This window comes from Narcine bancroftii, chromosome 1, assembly GCF_036971445.1.
Source record: "Narcine bancroftii isolate sNarBan1 chromosome 1, sNarBan1.hap1, whole genome shotgun sequence".
In the NCBI taxonomy this organism is placed as follows: domain Eukaryota; kingdom Metazoa; phylum Chordata; class Chondrichthyes; order Torpediniformes; family Narcinidae; genus Narcine; species Narcine bancroftii.
In genome coordinates, this window is record NC_091469.1 from 441,782,614 (window position 1) to 441,806,212 (window position 23,599).

Here is a 23,599-nt window from a genome sequence, read left to right on the forward strand (position 1 = left end):
TGACAACACGCTTAAAACACAAAATACCCCAAAAAATCCCCACACCAAATAACACTTTAACCCCAAATAACATTAAAAATAACATTAAAAAGCCCTTTCTATTTCTATATGTAAATCTGTTGCTCCAAACTCCTTCAGGATGCATCTTTTTATAAATTCCTTCATGTCTGTCCCCTCTTCGCCCTCAGTCAGGCCCACTACTTTCATGTTATTTCGCCTACTGTAGTTTTCCAACATGTCAATTTTCTGGGATAACAAATCTTGTGTCTCCTTAATTTCTTTGTCTCTTTCTTCCAATTTTCCTCTTAATTCATTTATTTCCATTTCTACAGCAGCTTCTCAGTTCTCCACATTTTCTACTCTTTTCCCTATTTCTGTCGTGACCAACTTTAAACTTTGCATTTTGTCTTCTGCTCTTTTCATTTTTCTTTTAATTGCACTAAATTCAAGTGTTAGCATTTCTTTTAATGACATAATTTGGTCTTCAAAAAAGGCTTTATCCATTTGCTTTACCTTCTTCTTTCCTGTGTAGATCTTGGTCTTCCTGCTTCTCATTTTCTGTGTCTGTATCTATGTCTTCTTCTCTTCGCTCTGTGTCTCTTCAGCTCTTTCTGATAATCCACTTCTGACTCTTTGTCAGGCCTCTAGTTGCTGGGCCTCTTGTTGCTGGGCCTCCTGCCACAGGTCATCCCGTTGCTGGGCCTTCTGCCACAGGTCATCCCGTTGCTGGACGCCCTACCGCCGATTGCCCTCTTCCAACTCCTCATTTCCTTGCTCACCGCTCTCCTGCTCTTCCCGACTCTGAGCGTCCCCCAGATGAGCGCCCCATTGCTGGGCATCCCTCAGCTGGGCGCCCCACTGCTGTCAGTCCCTCATCTGGGCCCCCTCCTACTGGCATCTTTTTCTTTAGTTTCCACACTGTGCACCTTTGTCTGGCTCCGTGAGGCATTTTTGTAGTCCGCCAGTCGGGAGGTCACTGCTCCTCCATGCACCTACCAGCTTCAAGGGGTCGGTCGATTCTCTTTATGGTGGTTCCCTGTTCTCATGAGTAGGTAAGGCCATCTTCCTTTTTTTCTGGGGATTTTCTTTCTCTCTTTTCGGTGACATCTCCTGTTTCTTCCTTGTAACTTTATCTTCTTTTTCCTGTGCTTTGTGCTTGTTTGGATTTGGTTTTTTCTGACTTTTTTTTCCTTTTCTCTGGAGATGGCTGGTTTTACTTGACCGGCCACTACTCCATCACGTGACTCCTCGCATAGTCATCATGACTTAAAGTTTCAGTATCCTACACAATCCAAAACCTTTCTGCACTTTGAGCAATACTGACCACAATGGTTTAAGATGTTTGCCTACTACTTCTGAAAGGCAACAAATGTTGCAGCACAAGTATAAAACGATATCCAAACTCCATTTTTAAACAGAGCAAGTTGCACGTGTCCAAAAGTTACAAAGTACAAATTTAAAATTATAATTTATAATCCTAATTGTTCAATAAATCCAACAATTATTTGATTATTTATTGTGTACAACACAATCTAAAGCACTGGTTCTCAACCTTTTTCTTTCCACTCACATACCACTTTAAGTATTCCCTTTGTCATAGGTGCTCTGCAATTAGTAAGAGATTGCTTAAGGTGGTATGTAGGTGGAAACAAAAAGTTTGAAAACCACTGTTTTAATCGTACCTAATTGATTCGTTTTGTGCACCATTTCATAACTCCAAAGGAAATGGGCCAATGACAATTTTTCTCAAGCAAAATATTCTCAACCTTCCCTTCCCACTCACATACCACCTTTTGTAATCCCTTACTAATCACAGAGCGCCAATGGCATAGGGATTACTTAAAGTGGTATGTGAGAGGAAAGAAAAAAGTTTGAGAACCACTGCAGTAGAGGGTAGACAAAATGTACTGATTGGAGAAAAATCTAATTCTTTTCCTTGAATCCTGTCCTTGATAAATCAGTAAGGATAGTGACAAAGGCAAACAATGTAAAAGTTGTGCTTTTATGAAAGATTTAAGCATGAAAGATGTATGGAGACAGTCACACTCCACTATGAGAGATTATTCATTTTACTGGAAGGTTCACGACTCCTATACAAGAATAAATGTGTTTTTAATTTCTGCACAATTGAAAATCAGAGTGGTTGAAATGGAATATCTAGCCAGATTACTCTCTGATCATACACCTCTGACTTTAACAATAATGATGCCCGAGAAGCAAGAAAGTCTATACAGATGGTGTTTTAATGCTATGCTGTTGAGGACATATTTCTGTAATTTTAAGAAAGAACAAATAAAATTGTTTTGCAAAACAAATTGACCCTCTACTAATTATAGTTTTCTAATATGGGATAGACTAAAAGCTTATTTGAAGGGACAGATCATTTCATATACAAAAAAAAAGTAAAAAAGAAATAAAAGCAGAAGTCAATGGCATGGAGAAAGAAATAACAGAATTGGAAAAAGAATACCAGAGAATGGGTTCGAAAGAAATCTAAAAAATTTTGGTAAATAAAAAATGGAAATATAATACTTTACAAACATATAGAATAGAAAAAAAATCTTAAAAGTCAAAACCAAAGTACTATGAATTGGGAAATAGAGCGCAAAGTTTTGGTCATGACAATTAAAAGCAGAGGAGATATCAAGGATGATAAATGCAATTCAAACAGAGCCTGACAAATTAACAAATAATCAGAAGGAAATCAATGATATTTTCATACAATACTACACAGTATGAATCAGACTTGAAAGGAGATTCTACTGAAATAGATGAATTTCTCTCATTAATTCAACTGCCAAAATTGGAAGATAAAGATCAAATGAAATTAGAAGGCCCCTTCACTCAAGAAGAGATTGAAAAAGCCTTTACACTAAAGGCAAATAAGTCACTAGAGAAGATGGTTTTGTACTTGAGTTTTATAGCCAATTTAAAAATCTTCTGATGCCTCTCATTATGGAGGTATTTGACCAGATAGTTGAATCTAAGACTCTTCCGGAATCCTTCTAAACAGCTATTATTACGGTACGACCGGAAAAAAAAGTGACCTGCTAAAACTGACTTCATTCAGACCAATCTCCTTGTTAAATTTGAACTACAAAATCTTGGAAAAAGCGTTAGCCAATAGACTAGAGGAATGCCTACTTAAACTGATTAATTCAGACCTGGTGGGCTTCATTTTTTAAAAAAGACAGTCTTAGGGGGCATGACCTCTAAATCAGCTGAGAAGATTTTTGCGGGCTCTCCACAAAAAGTATTAAAAAGATGGTTTAAAAACCAGAATTTTATCGTAAAAAATAGATAAAACTGGCGCTAAATGACTAAGGCAACAAAAAAACAAAAGCTGAAGAAATGACAGCTCGGCAAAGAACATCAAGTGGAAACTTGATGAGGAGCGACTCAGCAGGGGCCTTGAGACCGGCTGAAGCCAGCAGAGTTGGGGAGTCAGCCCAAGATATAGCCATCATCCTGAACATGATGGAAACTTTAAACAGTCGTTTTATGAGAATGGAATCAATGATGAGCGATATATCAGAGAAGGTAACGGAAATTAAACAAGTTGTTGAAGACTTAAATGATCAAATTACTCATTCAGAGGCTAAGCTGGACTGAAGGCACTGGAAGAAAAAGCAAAAATATGGGTCACAGAAAAGAAAGGATTGATGGACAAGATTGACCATATGGAAAATATAGCAGACATAACAACGTAAAAATCATTGGACTGAAAGAAGGAATATAAGGAAAAGGTGCGGTGAGTTCTTGAAACATGGATCCCACAAATGTAGGGACAAAATAAGTTAAATGCAAAGTGCAAATTGAAAGAGTTCACCAGACCATCGGATTGACAAGAACCAGCTCACAGTGACCACGACCAGTCCTGGTATGACTTTTAAGTTACTAGGAAAGAGATGTGATCTTGGGAGTAGCAAATGAATATTCAAAAAATAATAATGGCCCATTAGTGGTGCACAATGCAAAAATAATGTTTTGCCAGGACTTCAACCCTGTCTTGGTAAAACAAAGAAAGGAATTTGATGAGTAAAGAAACAAATGCAATCTGAAAACTTTAAATATTCAATGATTTATCCAGCAATGCTGAAAGTGAAAGTCTTAGAAGGTAAATCGATGAATTTTCAAGCAAAAGTGGAAGAATTTAAAAAAAGCTATGAAAAGACCATTTCAAAACGGGCTAACTGAAAGACACATCATTTATTTATGCTAATAGTACTCAGCCATCTTGTTTTCACTATTAAAAAGAAAAAAAACACTGGTTTTTATGGAAAGCTCTGAAAAGACAGAAAGGTGATAAGGAAAGCAGCAAAGTGGGAGCTCTGATGGGGGGGGAGGGGGAAGGGTAGATGACGGCAGGTGAAGAGTGATTTTAAGAGAGGGTGCCAAAGGGAGGGTTTCTTCTTCTTCGGAAGAACCCGCATGCTTACTTAGCGGGCTTTCAGTTACTATCGTCAATATCACAGCCTGAGCTAGGGATCTGTGTGTGTTTCTTCAAAGGGAAATGTATGCATTGGAAATGTATTTTAATGGAGAAATGTTGCTACAGTATTTAGAAAATTGGAAAAATACTATTGTTATACAATATTTGTGTTAAAAATGGTATGGATAAAACAGTAAAGTTTATTAGTCTTAATATTAATGGGATAAATGGGTGAGTGAAGAGGAAGCAGTCTTGTCACACTTAAATAAATTAAAAGTGAATATAATCTTTTTGCAGAAAACACATCTTACCAAATTGGAACATGATAAATTAAAAAGAGGATGGGTGGGACAAATAATAGTCTTCTTCCTTTGGTTCAAAGGCAAGAGGGGTGGCTATTCTAATGAATAAAAATACACCAGGGTTAATAGAAGAAACCTCGATTGATCAAGTACTGAAAGATTTATGGAGAAGCATGGACATTTATGAATATTTATGCCCTGAATTATGACAAAGAAGGATGTCTTATTAAAAAACAGCAGAGGGAAGACAAAATATATTAATTGGTGGAAACTTTAATTTCTGCTTGGACTGAATACTAGATAAATAGAGGGTGGAAGCAGCAAAAACCACAATTTCAAATATGAAAGATCTAAATCTTATTGATGTATAGAGGCAATTAAATCCAGAGAGAGACTACTCTTTTTATTCAAAGGTGCACAACTCACATACAAGGATTGATTTATTTTAATGACTGCCCAGTTAAAAAGTAGAGTGATAAAAAGAGAATATCTAGTGAGGCTTCTATCAGACCATTCTCCATTAATATTAACTATAGCAACAATGGAAAAGAAAGAGAATGTAAACCAATGGTGTCTCAATACTACATTGCTTAAAAGAACACCTACAAATTTATAGAGACAGACAGAAATATTTTGTGAAACAAATCTGCCATCTACTAATAATAGGACAAATTATATACTACACAAAGAATCTTATGAGGGAACATATGACAGAAGCAAACAGTTTGAAAAGGATATTAAAAAATTAGAAAAAAAATCAAAGAATAGGAGTACTGGAAAATAAAAAGCTAAGATATAATACAATACATATAGGACAGAAAAAGCTACATTAAAAACTAAACAACAATATTATGGGTTGGATGAACGGGTGCACAAAGTTTTAGCTTGGCAAATTAAAACAGAGAAGTTATCAAGAATGATAAATGCTATAAAAACAGAAAGAGACACTCTAGTATAAAAGCATAAAGAGATTCATGACACTTTTAGACAATATTACACAAAACTATATAAATCAGAATTACTAGGAGATGAGAATGAAATTGAAGAATTTTTCTTGAATGTTAAACTTCCAAGGCTGGAAGAGAGAGGGAAAGGATAGAATTAGATACTCCCTTCACAAAGGAAGAAATTGAAAAGGACCCGGGCACCCTACATGCTAATAAATCACCAGGAGAAGATGGATTTCCATTTGAGTTTTAATGACAATTCAAAGAATTATTAATGCCCCTTTTAATGGATGTCCTGGACCAAACTGTGTAAACACAGACCCTCGCAGAATCATTCTCAACCATGATTCTCACAATACTACCAAAAAAGAATATGGACCCACAAAAACTTTGTCATACAGTCCAAAATCCATGTGAAATGCTGATTATAAGATACTAGTGAAAGCATTGGCTAATAGGTGAGGACAATACTTACCAACGCTGATATATACAGACCAGGCAGGATTTTTTAAAGGAAGGCATTCCTCAAATAGTCTAGGAAGCTTATTTAATATAATACACAGGCTAAATCTGAACAAAATCCAAGTATTACAGCCTCCCTAGACACAGAAAAAGCATTCGACCATTTGGAATGTCCCTTTTTATTTAAAACACTGGAAAAATTTGGTATAGGGAGAACATTCATAAACTGGATAAAAACTTTATACCATAAACCACAAGCATTATTCCCCTTGAGTAGATGCCCCCTGTCTTCAGCACTTTTTATTTTAGCAATTGAACCACTAGTGGTGATAATAAGAAAGGATCAAGTATAAAATGCTTCAAAGTCAGGCAAGAACACTAAATCAGTCTATTCGCCGAAGATGTACTTTTCTACCTATCAAAACTGGCGAATTCTTTGGATAATTTTATAACACTAGAAAAATATAAAAGTATATCAAACTACAAGATAAATATTGATAAAAGTGAGACAATGCCATTTTCAAATTTTGAATATGAAAGATACCAAAAAGAAAGTAAATTTAAATGGAAGACGTATGGAATAAAATATCTTGGAATAGCAACTGACAATAACTTGCAAAATCTGTACAAACTAAATTATGTTCCTCTTCTTGGGAAGATAGAAAGAGACCTACAGAAATGGAGAGACTTGCTGATTACTTTGGTGGAAAGGGTTAACTGCGGTACCTTTTTTCAATTGCTCCCTATTCCTTTTCCTAAAAACATTTTTATCCTACTAAACAACAATATGAGACAGTTCCTATGGAATTATAAGGTACCAAGAATTGCATTGGAAAAACTGACATGAGACTATGGGCTGGGAGGACTTCCAGATTTCAAAAATCTAGCTGCACAGGCCTTCCTCACTGAAGACTGCCCCCTGTCTTGGTTCAAATGGGAATGTACTCAATGGAGGAGGTGGAAGCAAAGGACTTTATCTATAAATGGAGATTCAAATCACTAAAGAAAATGACTGATAACCACATCCTAATGCACATGATGAGAAGGTGTCAAGAAATTAATGCATGTACAGGAAGTAAAAGTAGGGATATCAATAAAAGCACCGTTGTGTAAAGATGTGTTAATGCCTATGAAGGTGGGCAATAGAATATTAAATTAGTGGTATGACAAAGGTACAAGATATATTAAGGATTATGACATGGAAGGAACTCTTATATCCTTTGAACAATTAAAACACAAATACGGAGTGGCCAATAGGACCTTCTTCTGAGAGAAAGATGGGGACCAACATTGACCCCACCTAAAATATGTGAAATTAAACAAATGGTTTGGATGGGGAATACATACAAAATTATAACAAAAATGTTCTATGCTCTCCAGAGCGAACGTGCAAAACCAGAGTGGCAGAGGTCAAGGGAAAGATGGGAGTCGGATTTGGGCGTGGTGATTTCAGAAAGAAGCTGGTCAGATTGGTGTAAGAACAGCATGACATCAATTATAAATGCAAGATATGGACTGGTTCAGTATAATTTTTTTACTTCAGTAATAACTTAACCCACAAAGGTTGCACAGATCAAAAGCAAAATTTCAGAGATATGTTTCAGATGTGGGAACGAAACAGGAGCTTTTCTACATGCCACATGAGCATGCATGAAAGTGAGGCCATTTTGCAAAGAAAATTGTAGAAATATTTACCAGGATAACTGAAGTGGCATTCATGAGCGACCCGGAGCTATATCTATTAGGTAATTTCATAGAAATAAGCACAAATTGACCAAATATCAAATCTCATTTATAAAAATATCATTGGCAATAGCGAAAAAATGTATCGAAATCACTTGAATGTTTGACTCCCCCCTACTTATAGCACGATGGACTGTGGAAATGAACAGCTGCATACCTATGGGGGAAAAAAATCACATACAACTTAAAGAACAAATATAACACTTTTGTAAAGGTCTGGCAGCCACAACTGGACCACATAGGAGCCCAGATACAGTAATAAAAAGGAACACAAAAAGATATAAAACTATTATATATACAAAAACATAATTTCCCAACTGTACTCTATATTCTTAAAATATATGTAAACTCTGACAGTAAAAGGATATTTATGTATGGAAGGGGGTGGGAGGGATGGATTGTTTTGTTTTTGTTTTAGACTGGGTATTATGCAATGAAAAGGGGCTAATCAGCAATCTTGATGTACGAGGCCCTTTGGGTAGGAGCGATCACAATATGATCAAATTCTCACTCGACATGGAGAGTGAAGAAATTAAAACCGAGACTAAGGTCCTGAATTTAAATAAAGGGAATTATGATGGTATGAGATGGGAGTTGAGTAAGATTGATTGGGTGCTGTTTATGGGGGGGTTGACGGTGGATAGACAATGGAAAGCATTCACAGATCTAATGGAAGAATTGCGGAAATCGTTTATACCAGTTTGGCATAAAAATAAACCAAAAAACGTGACTCAACCGTGGATAACAAGGGAAATTAGAGACAGCATTAGGTCCAAAGAGAGAGCATATCAATTGGCCAAAAAAAGTACCAAATCCAAAGACTGGGAACAGTTCAAGATGCAGCAAAGGAGGACAAAGGGATTAATCAAGAGGGCAAAAATAAATTACGAAAGTAAGCTTGCGGCAAACATTAAAACCAACTGCAAAAGCTTTTATAGATATGTCAAAAGGAAAAGATTGGTGTGTAGGTCCCTTGCAGTCAGAATCAGGGGAATATATAATGGGGAATAAGGAAATGGCAGACAAATTAAATTCTTACTTTAGTTCTGTTTTCACAAGAGAGGATGTTGGGAAACATAGAGATTAATGCAAGGGAGGAACTGAAAGAAATCAGTATCTCTAAGGACATGGTCTTGGGGAAATTGATGGGATTGAAAGCTGATAAATCCCAAGGGCCTGATAATCTACATCCTAGGGTACTTAAGGAAGTGGACATTCAGATAGCAGATGCTTTAAGAATTATTTTCCTGAACTCGATAGACTCAGGATCAGTACCCATGGGTTGGAGGGTAGCTACTGTTACCCCACTATTTAAAAAGGGGGGAGGGTAGAGAAAAAGCGGGGAATTATAGGCCGGTGAGCCTTACATCAATAGTGGGCAAAATGATGGAATCCATTATTAAGGATGTAATAATGGAGCATATGACTAGCAGAGAAGGGATCGGAGAGTCAACATGGATTTACAAAAGGTAAATCGTGCTTGATAAATCTATTGGAATTCTTTGATATGGTGACAGGTAAAATAGATGGGGGAGAGCCACTGGATGTGGTGTACCTGGACTTCCAAAAGGCCTTCGATAAGGTCCCACATAAACGACTGGCATGCAAAATCAAGGTTCATGGGATTGGGGGCAAGGTATTGATGTGGATTGAGAACTTATTGGCAGATAGAAGACAGAGAGTTGGGATAAATGGCTCATTTTCTGAGTGGCAGGCGGTGACCAGTGGGGTGCCACAGGGATCTGTACTGGGACCCCAGCTGTTCACAATTTACATTAATGATCTAGATGAGGGGATTGGATGTAATATCTCCAAATTTGCAGACGACACTAAGCTAGGAGGAGTTGTGTGCACTGAAGAGGGCGTCAGGAACCTCCAGTGTGATTTGGATAAATTGGGGAACAGGGCAGATACATGCCAAATGCACTACAATGTGGATAAATGTGAGGTTATCCACTTTGGTAATACAAACCGGAAGGCAGATTACTATTTAAATGGCAATAGATTGGGAGATGGGGAAGTGCAGAGACCTAGGGGTTCTTGTGCACCAGTCACTGAAGGCGAGCATGCAGGTACAACAGGCGGTTAAAAAGGCAAATGGTATGTTGGCCTTCATATCAAGAGGGTTTGAGTATAGGAATAAGGATACCTTACTGTAGCTGTACAGAGCCTTGGTGAGACCACACCTGGAGTATTGTTTGCATTTTTGGTCGCCTTATCTGAGGAAGGATGTTCTTGCAATGGAGGGAGTGCAAAGGCGATTCACCAGGCTGATACCTGGAATGGCAGGAATAACTTATGAGGAAAGATTGCGCAATTTGGGGTTGTAATCGCTGGAGTTTAGAAGATTGAGAGGGGATCTCATAGAGAATATAAAATTCTGGCAGGACTGGACAGAATGGACGCGGAAGGGTTGTTTCCAAAGGTGGGGGAATCCAGAACCCGGGGCCATGGTTTGAGGATAATAGGCAAACCATTTAGGTCCGAGATGAGGAGGAATTTCTTTACCCAGAGGGTGGTGAATCTGTGGAATTCATTGCCACAGAGGGCAGTAGAGGCAGGTTCATTGAATATATTTAAGAGGGAATTAGATATATTTCCTCAGTATAAGGGAGAGAAGGCAGGGACGGGGTACAGAACTTTAAGATCACCCATGATCTCATTGAATGGCGGAGCAGGCTCGAAGGGCCGAATAACCTACTCCTGCTCCTATCTTCTATGTTTCTATGTTTGTTGTGCTTGCGAGAAAAAGTTTAATATATTGTATATTTAAAATGTTACTATGTTTTTTAAAAAAAAGACAAAAATAAAATGTTCAAAAAAAATACACTCTGCAGATAATGTGAGCAGATTATTTAATATAATTCATTTGGCAAAGTCCAAATAAAATCCAAGTATAACTATCATTAAATACAGAAAAGGCATTTGATCGACTAGAGTGGTCATTCTTATTCAAAGTACTGGAAAAATTTGGAAAGGGCCGAACATTTATTGATTGAATAAAAACTCTTTATTATAAACCACAAGCCGAAATGTCGTTGATGTTTCCTTTGAGTAGATCCAGCAGACATGGGAGCCCACTGTCTCCAGGTCTCTTTGATTTGGCGATTGAACCATTAGCAGAAATTATAAGGAGAGAACCTGATATAAAGGGATTCAGAATTGGCCAGGAAGAGCATGAAATCAATTTATTTGAAGATGATATGCTGCTATATTTATTAGACCTGGCTGAGTCTTTGGCCAAACTACAGACCACACTGGAAAAAAAAATTGGGAGAGTCTCAGGTGAAATGATGCCATTAACAAATTTTGACTATGAAAGATATCAAAAAGGAAGCTGGTTTAAATGGAAAATGGATGGAATTAAATATTTAGGAATAATGGTGGATAATAACTTACAAAATCTGTACAAAGTATATGTACAAACTTAACTATCTCGAATTGCTTGGAAAGATAGAGGATTTACAAAGATGGAAAGACTTCCCACTTACCTTAATTAGAAGGGTTAATTGTGTGAAAATGAATGTAATGCCAAGACTGCAATATCTCTTTCAATCATTGCCAATTTATGTGCCTAATTTTTTTTTAAAAGATACTTATGGTCTTGTAAGACAATTTCTTTGGAATAATAAAATTCCTAGGATCGTTATGGAGAAACTGATGTGGGAATATAAATTGGGAGGTTTAAGATTAAAAATATTATTTCACAGCCGATGCAAGTTTCCTTTTTCGAAGAGAACTCTCCTTCATGGATCCATATGGGACTACATACAATAAGAGAGGGTACAGTGAACGATTTCATTTATAAATGAAATGTCAAATTAATAATTTAAAAAATAACCCCACTTTAATAAATATGATTATAATTTGGCATGAAATTAATGAGAGTATTGGGAAAAAAAGTGTGCCCATGAACTTGGGCAATAAAATTTTAAATATTTGACATGAGAAAGGAATTAAACATATTGAAGATTGCTAAGAAAAAGGGCTACTTGTGTCCTTTGAACAACTAAAACAGAAACATAATCTGTCAAATGGAACCTTCCACTGCTTTCTTCAGTTGAGGTCCTTCTTGCGAGAGAGATGGGATTCCACAATGGCCCCTCCCTCAAGTAATGAAGTGGAGGGGATGCTTCAACTGGGAAATATACCTAAATTCATAACTAGGATGTATTCTGCTCTCCAAGGCGAAAATGTTAAGTCAGACCTACAAATGTCGAGGGAGAGGTGAGAGTTGGATCCAGGTGTTAAAATACCTGAGCAATGCTGGTGTGATTGGTGTTTGGATAGTATGACATCAGTGATTAATGCAAGATATGGACTGGTCCAATATAATTTTCTACATCAGCTATATCCTACACCACAAAAATTGCATAAATCAAATTCTTAAATATGCTTTAAGTGTACATTGAAATTGGAACTTTCCTACATTCTACATGGGCGTGTGTGAAGCTAAGATCATTCTGGCATAATACCACTGAAAAACTAACAATATATTGTCACACTTTTCCCCCCTTGAAAGGAATTTTAACTCGAGTTAAAATTCAGTAATAGCTAAACTGTCTTTAAAATCACTAATGAGATAACAATATACAACATTATAATAAAGTAAGCCAATATTGAGAATATTTCTATACATGATCAATTTTAACGTGTTGATAAACAATCTGCATTCACATTATTTGTATCTCTGATATGATTAATTTGCAGATTATATTTTTGTATTATTAAACTCCAGAGGATTGTGGTCCTATCAATAAACTGTCACACTGCCACTACCTCTCTCTATGATACACCCCTCTCTGTGTGACATCCTCCTCCCCTCACTACTGTCAATTTTGGGGTTAGTGGTTTTATTTTCATTGTGACTAATTTTTCTCCTTTTTGATTTTTATGCTTTTTTTTTTAAATTGTGTCATTTTAATGATTAACTCGTGATTTTTGGTGCATTTCCAGATTTGAAGATGCCTTCCCTGACCTGAAATACATCATTGCATTCATTTATTTAATTTATGGTAGCATCAGCCATTTGACCACTGACACACCATCCGGCCCACACTTGCCCGCCCCTGCTCTAGTTCAAGCTACCTGAAGGTATGAAGTAACTCAAAAGGCAGAGGAATCTCATCTTTGAATGTTTTCAAAGCTTCCTTTAAAAAATTCAATGCACTACCCAGTGGGGACTCCACATCCTACTGTGTAATTGGATCCTTGATTTCCTTACCTACAGACCACAATCAGTGAGGATTGATCCAAAAATCTCCTCCATAATCTCCATCAGTACCAGAGCACCATAGGCCTGCATTCTTAGCTCCTGCTCTACTCGCTTTACACCTATAACTGAGTGACTTGGTACAAACACCATCTACAAATTTGCTGATGATGCACTGTAGTGGGTTGTATGAAAAGCGATGAGTCAACACACGGGGGGAGACTGATAATTTGGTGCACCAACAATAAACTCACACTCATTGTCACCAAAACCAAGGAGCTGACTCAGAAAGGGAAGACCAGATGTATACGATCCAATAATATTTTGGGGATCAGAGGTAGAGAGGGTGAGCAAGTTTAACTTCTTTGAAATCATCTCAAAAGGATCTTTCCTGGAGCCAACACAGTAACAGCATCGTGAAGAAAGCATGTCAATGCCTCTATTTCCTCAGGAGTTTGTGGAGGTTTGGTATGACATCGGAATCCCTGGCAAAGTTCTACAGATGTGTGGTGGAAAGTATGCTGACTGGCTGCATCACAATCTGGTATGGGGACACCAATACCCTTGAGCATAAAGCCCTGCAAAAGGTAGAGGATACAGCCCAGAACATCACAAGTAAAACCCCTTTCCACTATCGAGAACATTTACGGGGAACACTCCCATCAGAGAGCAGCAACAATCATCAAGGATCCACACCACATGCTTCCATCAAGAGGCAGAGGTGCCACAAAACTCACACCACCAGGTTCAGGAACAGCTGCTATCCCTCCACCATCAGACTCCTCAATGACAAACTCAATCAGAGGCTCATTTAAAAACTCTTAATTTTGCACTTTACTGTTTGTTTTATTTTCTCCTCTGTGTATTGTTCAATTGTTTACATTTTTTTTGTTTACATGTAAACATACATTGGGTACAGTTTTCTTTTGCTCCAGGTAATTCTGCCTGTTCTGCAGGAAAATGAATCTGAAGGTTGCATGTGATGTCATGTATAATTCCAACAATAAATCTAAAATTTCAGGGCATAGATCATATTGTATGACTGGAAAAAACTTTTATTAAACACCTGACCATTTTATGCACAGTCATCTCAAAGGTTTTTTTTCCCACACTGCCTTCGAACTTAATAGACATATTTACCCAAGTAATTACCAAATCATAACAATGTCACAAGAAAATGAGTAATACATAAAAACCTTTGGTTGATTTATAGTTCTCATAACAAATTGTTGTTATTGATTGTCTGGTAATCAGGTTTAGGCAATAACTGAATCATTGTACATTAAACATACAATTAGGACAACTTGTGTGTAAGAAACATGGCTCCAGGACTCCATTCCAGACTCAGCGATCCAGTTTGATGCCCTTATCTCCTTCAAGGTAGAAGAGACTCTGCTGCTTCTGGCAAGAACTCGAGGAGGGGGGGGGACTGTGCATTTACATCAGTGAGAACTAGTGCACAAATGTCTCTGTTGTTTTGACCTTCTGCTCAGCAGCGATAAGGGCACCTGATGGTGAAATGCAGATCCTCTTCTTGCCCAGGGAATTTTTGGCCACACAATCAACTCCTTGGTTTTGGTGAGAGGTTCACCATTTGGCTAAGTTTTCAGTCTCCCTCATGTATGCTGCCTTATTGTTCTTTTAATGCAACTCATACCATGGTATCATCAGCGAATTTATATAGTGTTGTTGTCATTCCAAGCCACACAGTCTGATGAAGTATTGCCAATTCTTTCCCCATCTATCCTTTTTTTGTGTCTTCAATTCTATTTTTTTTGTCTTGTTACCCTTTTGCTTGATTATATTTTTTTCCTTTCTTTATTCTGTAAGTCTAGGTACCAGACTTAGTTTAAATCCCGAGTAATGGTTGTCAAGGATATTTACCCAGGATTATCTTTCTTTCTTTGGCTTGGCTTCGCGGACGAAGATTTATGGAGGGGTAATGTCCACGTCAGCTGCAGGCTATCAGTACTCTAGCAAATGGCGATGAACTGGCCTAAGAGATCAGTTTTATGCTCATGGATAAGGAATATCAATGGCGGAATTAAAATACAAAAACAGTGAAAAAACTACCTTGTAGTAAAAGCATTTTGCTTGTGGCATTAAACAGCAAATTAATGAAGTTGAAAAGTAATCCTTATAAATTTATAATGTTATGTCCTATTTCACTTAAAATAGTGAAAAAAAATACTCCAGCTCACAACAAGTAAGTCAATTGAAATTTAATTTAATTTATATTTGTGCATGCATATCTGTTTGTTTGTCTGTTCTCCATGCAAATCAATATGAGGCACTCTAGAAATGTCCAAGGAGGTTCTGTAGGGGTAACATTTGATGCTGAATGTCATGACCACGTTGAATTTCATTGAATTTAACCCTTAGGTCATATGAAGTTCAAAAGTGTTTTTTGACCAGTTTGCACTGACTTGCATTTGATACTGAATGTCATGACCACATTGAATTTAACCTTTAAGGTCATATGAAGTTCACAAACAAAATTTGAACTTGGACCAGGAGCACTTCAATTAGTTCTAGTGCTGTGCATTAATGTAGATTCAGAAACTAAACCCAGTTCAATATGGGCCCAAAAAAGTGAAGTAACATTGGCAGAAGCTCTTCACAAGCCCATAGGGCTAGACAAAGGAGAAAGCAAGAGACATCAGAGGAATATCTGTCTTGCCTCACTGCTGATGCTTCCAGACATGCAAGGAGTTGGCAGTAGGAAACAGAACAGCAATACCAGCTCTGCCTCAGTGCTCAGGCCTCCAAACAAGGAGCAGGCAGCAGGAAACAGAAAAGTATATTTATGCAAAATTACCATAAACTTTTTTTTAGTATTTTGCTTCAACAATGTAGTTAACAACTGAGTGTTTTATTTCCCGGGCAATGCCGGGTATCCTGCTAGTAATTAATAAATAATGAGCATCCCAACAATATCAGTAATGCTGAACTGAGCAGTAAACATTAATGGAATAAAAAAACAAGCAGGAAAAAATTTGATTTGCCCAATTCGTATTGAAGTTACGACTATCAAAGGGAACTTTTCCAATTTGTTAGACAATTTCAAAATGAAGTTAAAGGGTTTTTATTTTAAAAAGTGGAAAATCAAAAAGTCGCATCAAAAATATATTCATCAACCTATTTCTATTCAAATTATTTAAAAAAACACTGAATTTGCAGTTTCCTAACTAAAGAAAGATAAGATACCCACTCATATCATTATTATTTTCACACTATCGTTACTTATAGTATTCAACAAAAAAGATCCCTTCACTCTCCTATTACTCATCTATTTGCTACCACTTGGCAACATCATTTGCAAACAAAATGGCCTAGAATTTTCAGAGCATCTAAATAATGGTCCAATTATTAAACCACCAAAGGATTGGTTGCTCCTCAATTCCTCAGATCAGCAGTCAAGGGCATTTCTTGTGTTCAAAAGTGCTAAATCAGAACTAATTTACTCGAGTCACGCGAGTATTTTTTTAAAAATACTGAACCACATGTGCCACGTTATGACATCCCGCGCCAGTTCACTAGACTTCTGGGAGGAGTTGTAGTCTATCTATAGTGTTGCTACATGCCCTCCTTCCCCCGAACTATAAACTGGTAGTTTTTTTTTCGGGATGACGACCCAGACTGCTGGCTGTTGAATAGGGAGCGTTTTGTCAACATGGGCAGGTTTGAACCTGTCAATTGTGAATGACAAAGGCTGCCCAGCAATGTCCAAGATGCAGGTTGACCTCGTTCTTCTTATCACTCTATATGGGCCCTCATATGGTGCCTGCAAGGGCTGTCCATGTGTTCCTCTACGTATGAACATGTATTCAGAGTCTTTCATTTCGTGTGATACGAAAGAAATATGTTTGCCAAGTGATGATGGTGGTACAGGGGATAATTTGCCTACAGTATCCCTTAGTCTGCTCAGCAGCTCTTTGGAATCTTCATCTTTACTGGATCCATGTGGAATGAATTCCTCTGGGACCACCATAGGCACGCCGTATACAAGCTCCGCAGATGAACTCTTATGAAGTTGTCCTAATGCTGAGCAACATCCGTAATTCGACTGCCCAACAGGCCATTATGGGTGATTTAAGGTTACGATGAAATTGTTCAACCATCCCGTTAGACTGCAGGTTATAGCCATTTGTACGAAGAAGCCTAGAGCCGAGATAAGGCTGACCATAATTAAGATATAAATTGAGGTCCTCTATCAGAAGTGATATGTGCCGGTAGGCCGAAGCGAACTGACCAGGAATTAAGGAATGCTTGTGCACAAGAATCTATAGAAGCATCCGTCATGGGGACTGCCTCAGGCCATCTTGTAAATCTATTGATCACCATAAAGAGATAGTGGTAGCCTCGTGAAACTGGAATTGGACTCACAAAGTCTACATCGACATGGTCAAAGCAGCGAGTTACCAGTGGGAAGAATTGTAGTGATACTTTTGTATGCCGATGGATTTTGACAAGCTGTATAAGATCTGGCCATTTGCATGACGTCTTTCTTCAGACCATGCCAAACAAATCTGTCTTAAATGACAAATGGCCGATCTGATGGATGGTTGAGATAGACCAAGGACAGAATAAAAAATGCGACATCTCCACGAAGCTGGAACCACTGGCCATGTGATATGTCGCAAAAGAGCAGCTTGCCATTGGCATCTATTTCATACTTTTCTATTGTAGGTTGGTTATCGAGGTGTGATATGACTTCATCTCGACATGCTTTGGCAGTGGCGAGAGCCATGTAGTCAATACCATAGCTTATACCTCGAGCACAACTGAGTAGGAAAATGCATCAGCCACTTTTCCAGAAATGTACATTAATCTGGTAGAGAATTCTGAAACAAAGGATAACTGCCGCTGTTGTCGAGCTAATCAGGACTCCAACACCTTCAAAGAGTTTATGGTCTGTGAACATGATTAAGTGTCTGCCTTCCAAAAAGTAACAGAAGTGACAGATGGACAAATATATGGCTAAGAGCTCTTTATCAAAGGTGTTGTATTCTTTTCTCAGCCTCACAGAGGTGGCAGCTAAAGAATAGACAATGGAAGCCATTGGCATCGACATTCTGCTGCAGTGCACCCCCTATGGCCGTCTGTTGAAAGGGTGGTGGCTGCATTTAGGACTGGATAACTGAGCATGGTTGCTTGAGTTAATATTTTCTTTGTCTTTATGAAAGCATTTCAATTTTCATCTGTCCACTGAATAGAGTTGGGATTACCAGACAGCAGATTAAACAGAGGCTTCATAACATGAGCTGCTGCTTGAAGGAATCGATGATAAAAATTAACCACGCCTAAGAACTCTTGCAAACCTTTGACAGTGGTCTCAAATATTCAGTAATGCCATCGATCTTGGAAGGCAACGGAACCACACCCTTGTCAGTGATTGTATGCCCCAGGAATTCTATGGGCTATTGTCCAAAAACACATTTATCTGGATTGATGGTCAGTCCAAATACTCACAGACGTCTAAAGACTACACACAAATTTTCACGTGTTCTTCTTTAGTTTTATTGGCGACTATTATATTGTCCAGATAAATGAAGACGTTGGCCATGGACGCCCTACTGCGTCCATAACTTCCTGAAAGGTCTGAGCTGCATTTTTCAACCCAAAAGGCATACATAAAGATTCGATCAATCCGAAAGGAGAAATTATTGCCATTTTCGGGATGTCATCTGGGCCAGATGATAGCCACACGTCAACTCCAATTTTGAAAAGATTTTCATCCCATATAGATTCACTGAAAAATCTTGAATATGGGGAATAGGGTAGCGATCCGGTGTAGTGACGTCATTGGGCCATCTAATCTCTATAAGGTCGCCATTCTCTGGTGCGTTTTTGGACTAAATAAAATGGAGATGCCCGTGGGCTGTCAGATCTGCGAATTATCCCCAGCTCTTCCATTTTGCGGAATTCTTGTTTAGCTAACTGCAGTTAGCTAAACACTAACCACCAATCATGTGTCCATCAAAAATTTATATTGGGATAGTGGAAGGCTAATAGATTTTCGGCCAACCGTCGCAGCCATTAACAACTGTTGGTCAAGGTGTTTCCCTGAGAACTCACAGGGTGCATTGACTCCCTAATGCCAGTGGTAAAAACACCAGATGGAAGTATCTGTCTGACTTGAGACATTGCCTTGTTATAGAAGCTAGTGTGTTGAGAGCGTGGGCTTGGGAAGTACTGTCAACAACAGAGGTGCTGGGTGCAGACAGCTGTAATGCAGTGACATTGTCCAAAGACCTTTTGTGGTGTGTTTTTTTTTGCAGCCACAGGTCGTTTGCCTCTGCAGCAACTGCCCTAAGGTCTTTGAAAGAACTCTGTGATAATAACAGTTTAATATTTTTTGGCATCCTCTCCAGGAAGATCTGTTCAAATAACATATCTGGCCGTTGGCCGGATGCCAGGCACAGCATATCATCCGTTAGTTCAGACGGGGGCACAGTTACCCAACTCCTCTATGTGTAACAGTCTGGTGGCCCTCTCTCTGCGGAACATGCTGTAATTTTGCAGCAAGAGCACTTTTAGAGTGTCATACTTGCGCTTTCCAGGCTCTGGTGGATTGAGCAGGACAACACCGACTCGCTTGGTAGTGGCTTGATCCAAGACACTGATGAGAAGATAATAGCGAGTTGTGTCCACCTCAATCTTCTTGAAGTGAAATTGTGCCTCAGCCTGTCAAAACCACAGCTCTGGTTCCGCCATCCAGAAGGGCGGCAGCTTAACAGCAACAGTATCCATATGGTCCAAAAGCTCGTTTTGAGCACGTTGGGGTTACCAATTGTAGCCACTTAAAATGCAGTGGTGGCTGATGAATGTGAAATTACGACACACACAGTTGCAGGTAAATCAGGATTTGTTTACTTGAGTCACGTGCATATTTTTAAAACACTGAACCACACGTGCCATGACATGATGTTAGTGCCGGTTCACTAGACTTCTGGGAGTTGCAGTTTATCTAAAGCGCCACTACACTGTGATTTTTCTTGCCACGTACACTCGGCCTCTATTTTGACTGCCATGCTAGTATTTAACCCCAAATAACTTTTATCTGCTACTGTGCAATTTTAAGTTGATCAACCATCTATCCCTTGCTCTCTTTTAAAGCTACTCCTTACCTATTTAGTAACATGTCAGTGTCTCACAACACTAAAACAGACCCTTCAGCTCACTGAGTGTGCACAACTTATAATTATATTTACACTAATTCTACATTAATGCTACTTTAAAATTTTCCTCATATTCCAATCAACCCAGTGGTGGTAGAAGCACAGTGGGTGGAGCTGCTGCCTCAAAACACGAGACCCAGGGCTGATCCCAACCTTCAGTACTGTCTGTGTGGAGTTTGCACATTCTCCCTGTGACTGTGTGGTTTCCTCCAGGTGTTCCTGTTTCCTCACATGTCCCAAAGATGTGCAGATGATTGATTAATTGGCCACTGCAAATTGTCCCTCGTATGTGTACAAGTGGAAGAATTGAGGAGAACGTGGAAAATATTAACAAAAGATTCATGCATACAAAGTATAAATGAGTGGTTCTTGGGCTTGTTTCTAACTATCCCAGATTCTACCACTTTCCAACACACACTGATTTTAAAGTTTACTTTGTTTTTGACTTATGACTTTGGAGCATAATTAGACCATGAGTCCATCAAGTCTGCTCCACCATCGAAAAGGTGGCATATTTTTCCTTTCAACCTATTTTCATGCCTCTCCCCATAACCTTTGATACTCTTACTGATCAAGAACCAACCAAACTCTAAATATACCCAATGACTTGGCCTCCACAGCTTCATGTGGCAATGAATTACACAGATGCATCATGTTGGGTTAAGAAATTTATCCTCATCTCTGTTCTAAAAGGATGTCCTTTAATTCTGAGGCTGTGCCCTCTGGTATGAGATTCTCCTACTATGGACACATCTTCTCCACATCCACTCTATCCAGTCTTCAATATTAGACAGGTTTCAAAGCGATTTCCCCACCAACCCCCCACCCCCCCCCCTCCCTCCACCCTTCTAAACACCAGCAAGTTCAGGGCAGGAGACATCAAACACTCCTTATATGTTAACTGTCTCATTCCCCAGAATTACTGTTGCCAATCACCTATGGACCCTGTCCAATGCCACTAGATCCTTCTATTGATACGAAGCCCAAGACTACTTACCATACTCAATGAATCCTTTTGGTCCTAACATCTCTACCAATTTCTAGTCTTAAATTCAAATCTAATTTATAAATAATTTCAGAATTAATAGCTATCCCTTTAAATGCTTGGACTCCCATGACTTGTTTGGAGATTGTGCTGGATAATTCTCCAGCAAAATGCCTTGAACATGTTTTGCTATCTCAAAAGTGTCAATATACAGAGGTTATTGTTGCTATCCATGAAGCAATTCAGTGATGTAAATATTTCTATTAACATTTCTAATAAGCCAAATTATCCACATTTGGATAAGTAATCTTGAAAATGGTTTAATTTTTACAAAACTTTGAGGAAATCCATGTTCAGTTTCTTTGCTGAAAAATACAAACATGTAAGGCAGCTTTAATTCTTCAAAATTCAAGATCAAAAAAGTTTCTCAAAACAAGGAAGATGTTTAAAGATAAACAAGAAAATCTGCAAATGGATAGATTGCTGGTGCAGTACACAAAGTGCTGAAGAAACTAAGCAGGTCACTCAGCATCCATATGAAGTAAAGGACAATTGATGTCATGGGCCTGACCCATTTCTCAGGAAGACCAAAAATCAGGCAGATGCCTGAATAAAACGTTAAGAGTGGGGAGAAGGGGGAGGAGCACAGATAAAGGTGGATATAGGACTAAGAAAAATGGCTCTCTGATTGGAGAAGGATGGGAAGGGGATGTGGAGCTTAATGAAAAGAGACAGAGGGTTGATGGAAAGAAAAGACTGGGGAGGGGTTTATGGAAATTTGAAAAGACGACATTTATGCATCTGGTTGGAGACTGCTAAGATGGAATACCATGTGTTGTTCCTCCAATTTGCAAGTGGCATCAACTTGACAATGTGTGATGCTTTAGACACCATGTCAGTGTGGCAATTGGGTGGAATTGGAAGTGGTTGGCCACTGAGAGGTCCTTACTGTTGCAATAGAAAGTGCTCAACGAAGCAATCTCACAGTCTGCATTCAGTTTAGTCAATGTAGAGGAGGCCACACCTTGAGTAATGGATGCAGTAAATGAACCACTAAAAATTTACGAGTGAAGAGTGTGTGTGTGTTTTATATATATATACACACACACACACACACACACACAGTATTTTGATCTAACATACAATATTTTCATTTGGAACAACTCATAATATATCAGAATCCAACAGGGGACATCATTTACTTTGTAAAAAATGTAAAACTTTCAGAAATAATAACACCAAAATCTATAAGTGAAGCAGTAATGAGGTCAATTCTTAAAATAAAATCATACCTATAAGATGGTCGTCTGGATAAGATTTCCCTTCGTTTTTGGGAGTCAGTCACAACCTCAGCAGAATCTCCAGATTCATCTGTTTCTGCTATTGTAGCTACCTATGAATACATGAGGCGCAAATCAAAATTAAAAGTAATATAATTAATATAATTTTTTGCATGATCAAAAATACATCTGAATTCTCAATAAACTTAAGACTCTTGGTTCACCATCTCAAAGAAATGGGGTGTTTGCTCAGCAGAGAAATTCAATAGTCATTCACCCAAGCAAACACATGTATATATAAAATTATATATTACATCAGGAACTATAATTTTGTTTCAGTACAAATCAGAAACAATGTCCCCTCCTCAGTAACAATCAACACAGCCGCTTTCAGGTGCATTGTCGGCCTTAAGGATGGCTGCTGAAGAGGATCCCAACCTGAAGACTCACCTTTCAGGTGGAAGCCCTAAAAGGCTGCTACAGCCCACCTGAAGGAGGTGGGGAAACTGGTGCCACCCGTCATAAATATGCAGCATAGCAATGGCTGTCTTCCCTACCCATAATTCAGCCATGCAGCTGGAGCCGCTCTGTATTTCCCTTTTTTTGACTATCCCGCATTTTGATCAGCAGAGAGTGTCCCCGGTGCAGGAGTGGCCAGCTGGGCTGTGACAGCCTGCACTGCCCCTGCCTTGACGGCCCCCAGAGGCTGCCCCTGCCCCGACAGCCCCCGCCATCCACACCGCTGCCCGACAGCCGCCCCCCTCCCCATTGCCTGAAGCCCCCCGGCCAACTGCCTGACAGACCTTCCCTTACTGGGGAGGGGAGGTCAGCGGTAAGTTGGGACGGGGCTGCCGGTGGGAGATGTCGGGGCGTGGGGGGGGAAGAGTTGGGATGCCAGCTGATAGTGTCATCAGCCTGCCCCTTAGCAGACGCTTTCAAGCAGCTACATTCAGGAGCCTAGAGGGGCTTCAGTAATTATCCCTCCCAGAGGCTGGTTAGAAAGTGTGCCTTGGGGGTAAAATATGCAGTTTTACATCAGTGTATTCTGGCCACCT

At 38.8% G+C, this 23,599-nt stretch overlaps 1 protein-coding gene across 13 annotated transcripts in view; it reads right to left on the reverse strand.

Moving 5' to 3' along the window:
• Positions 1-23,599, reverse strand: part of LOC138751733 (cAMP-responsive element modulator-like) — a 211,658-nt gene that overhangs the window by 131,116 nt on the left and 56,943 nt on the right. For all 13 annotated transcript variants that reach the window (XM_069914424.1, XM_069914423.1, XM_069914426.1 and 10 more), the window contains one exon: positions 22,557-22,657. In XM_069914424.1, coding sequence (XP_069770525.1) covers positions 22,557-22,657 — 101 coding nt within the window. The remainder of the gene's footprint in view (positions 1-22,556; positions 22,658-23,599) is intronic.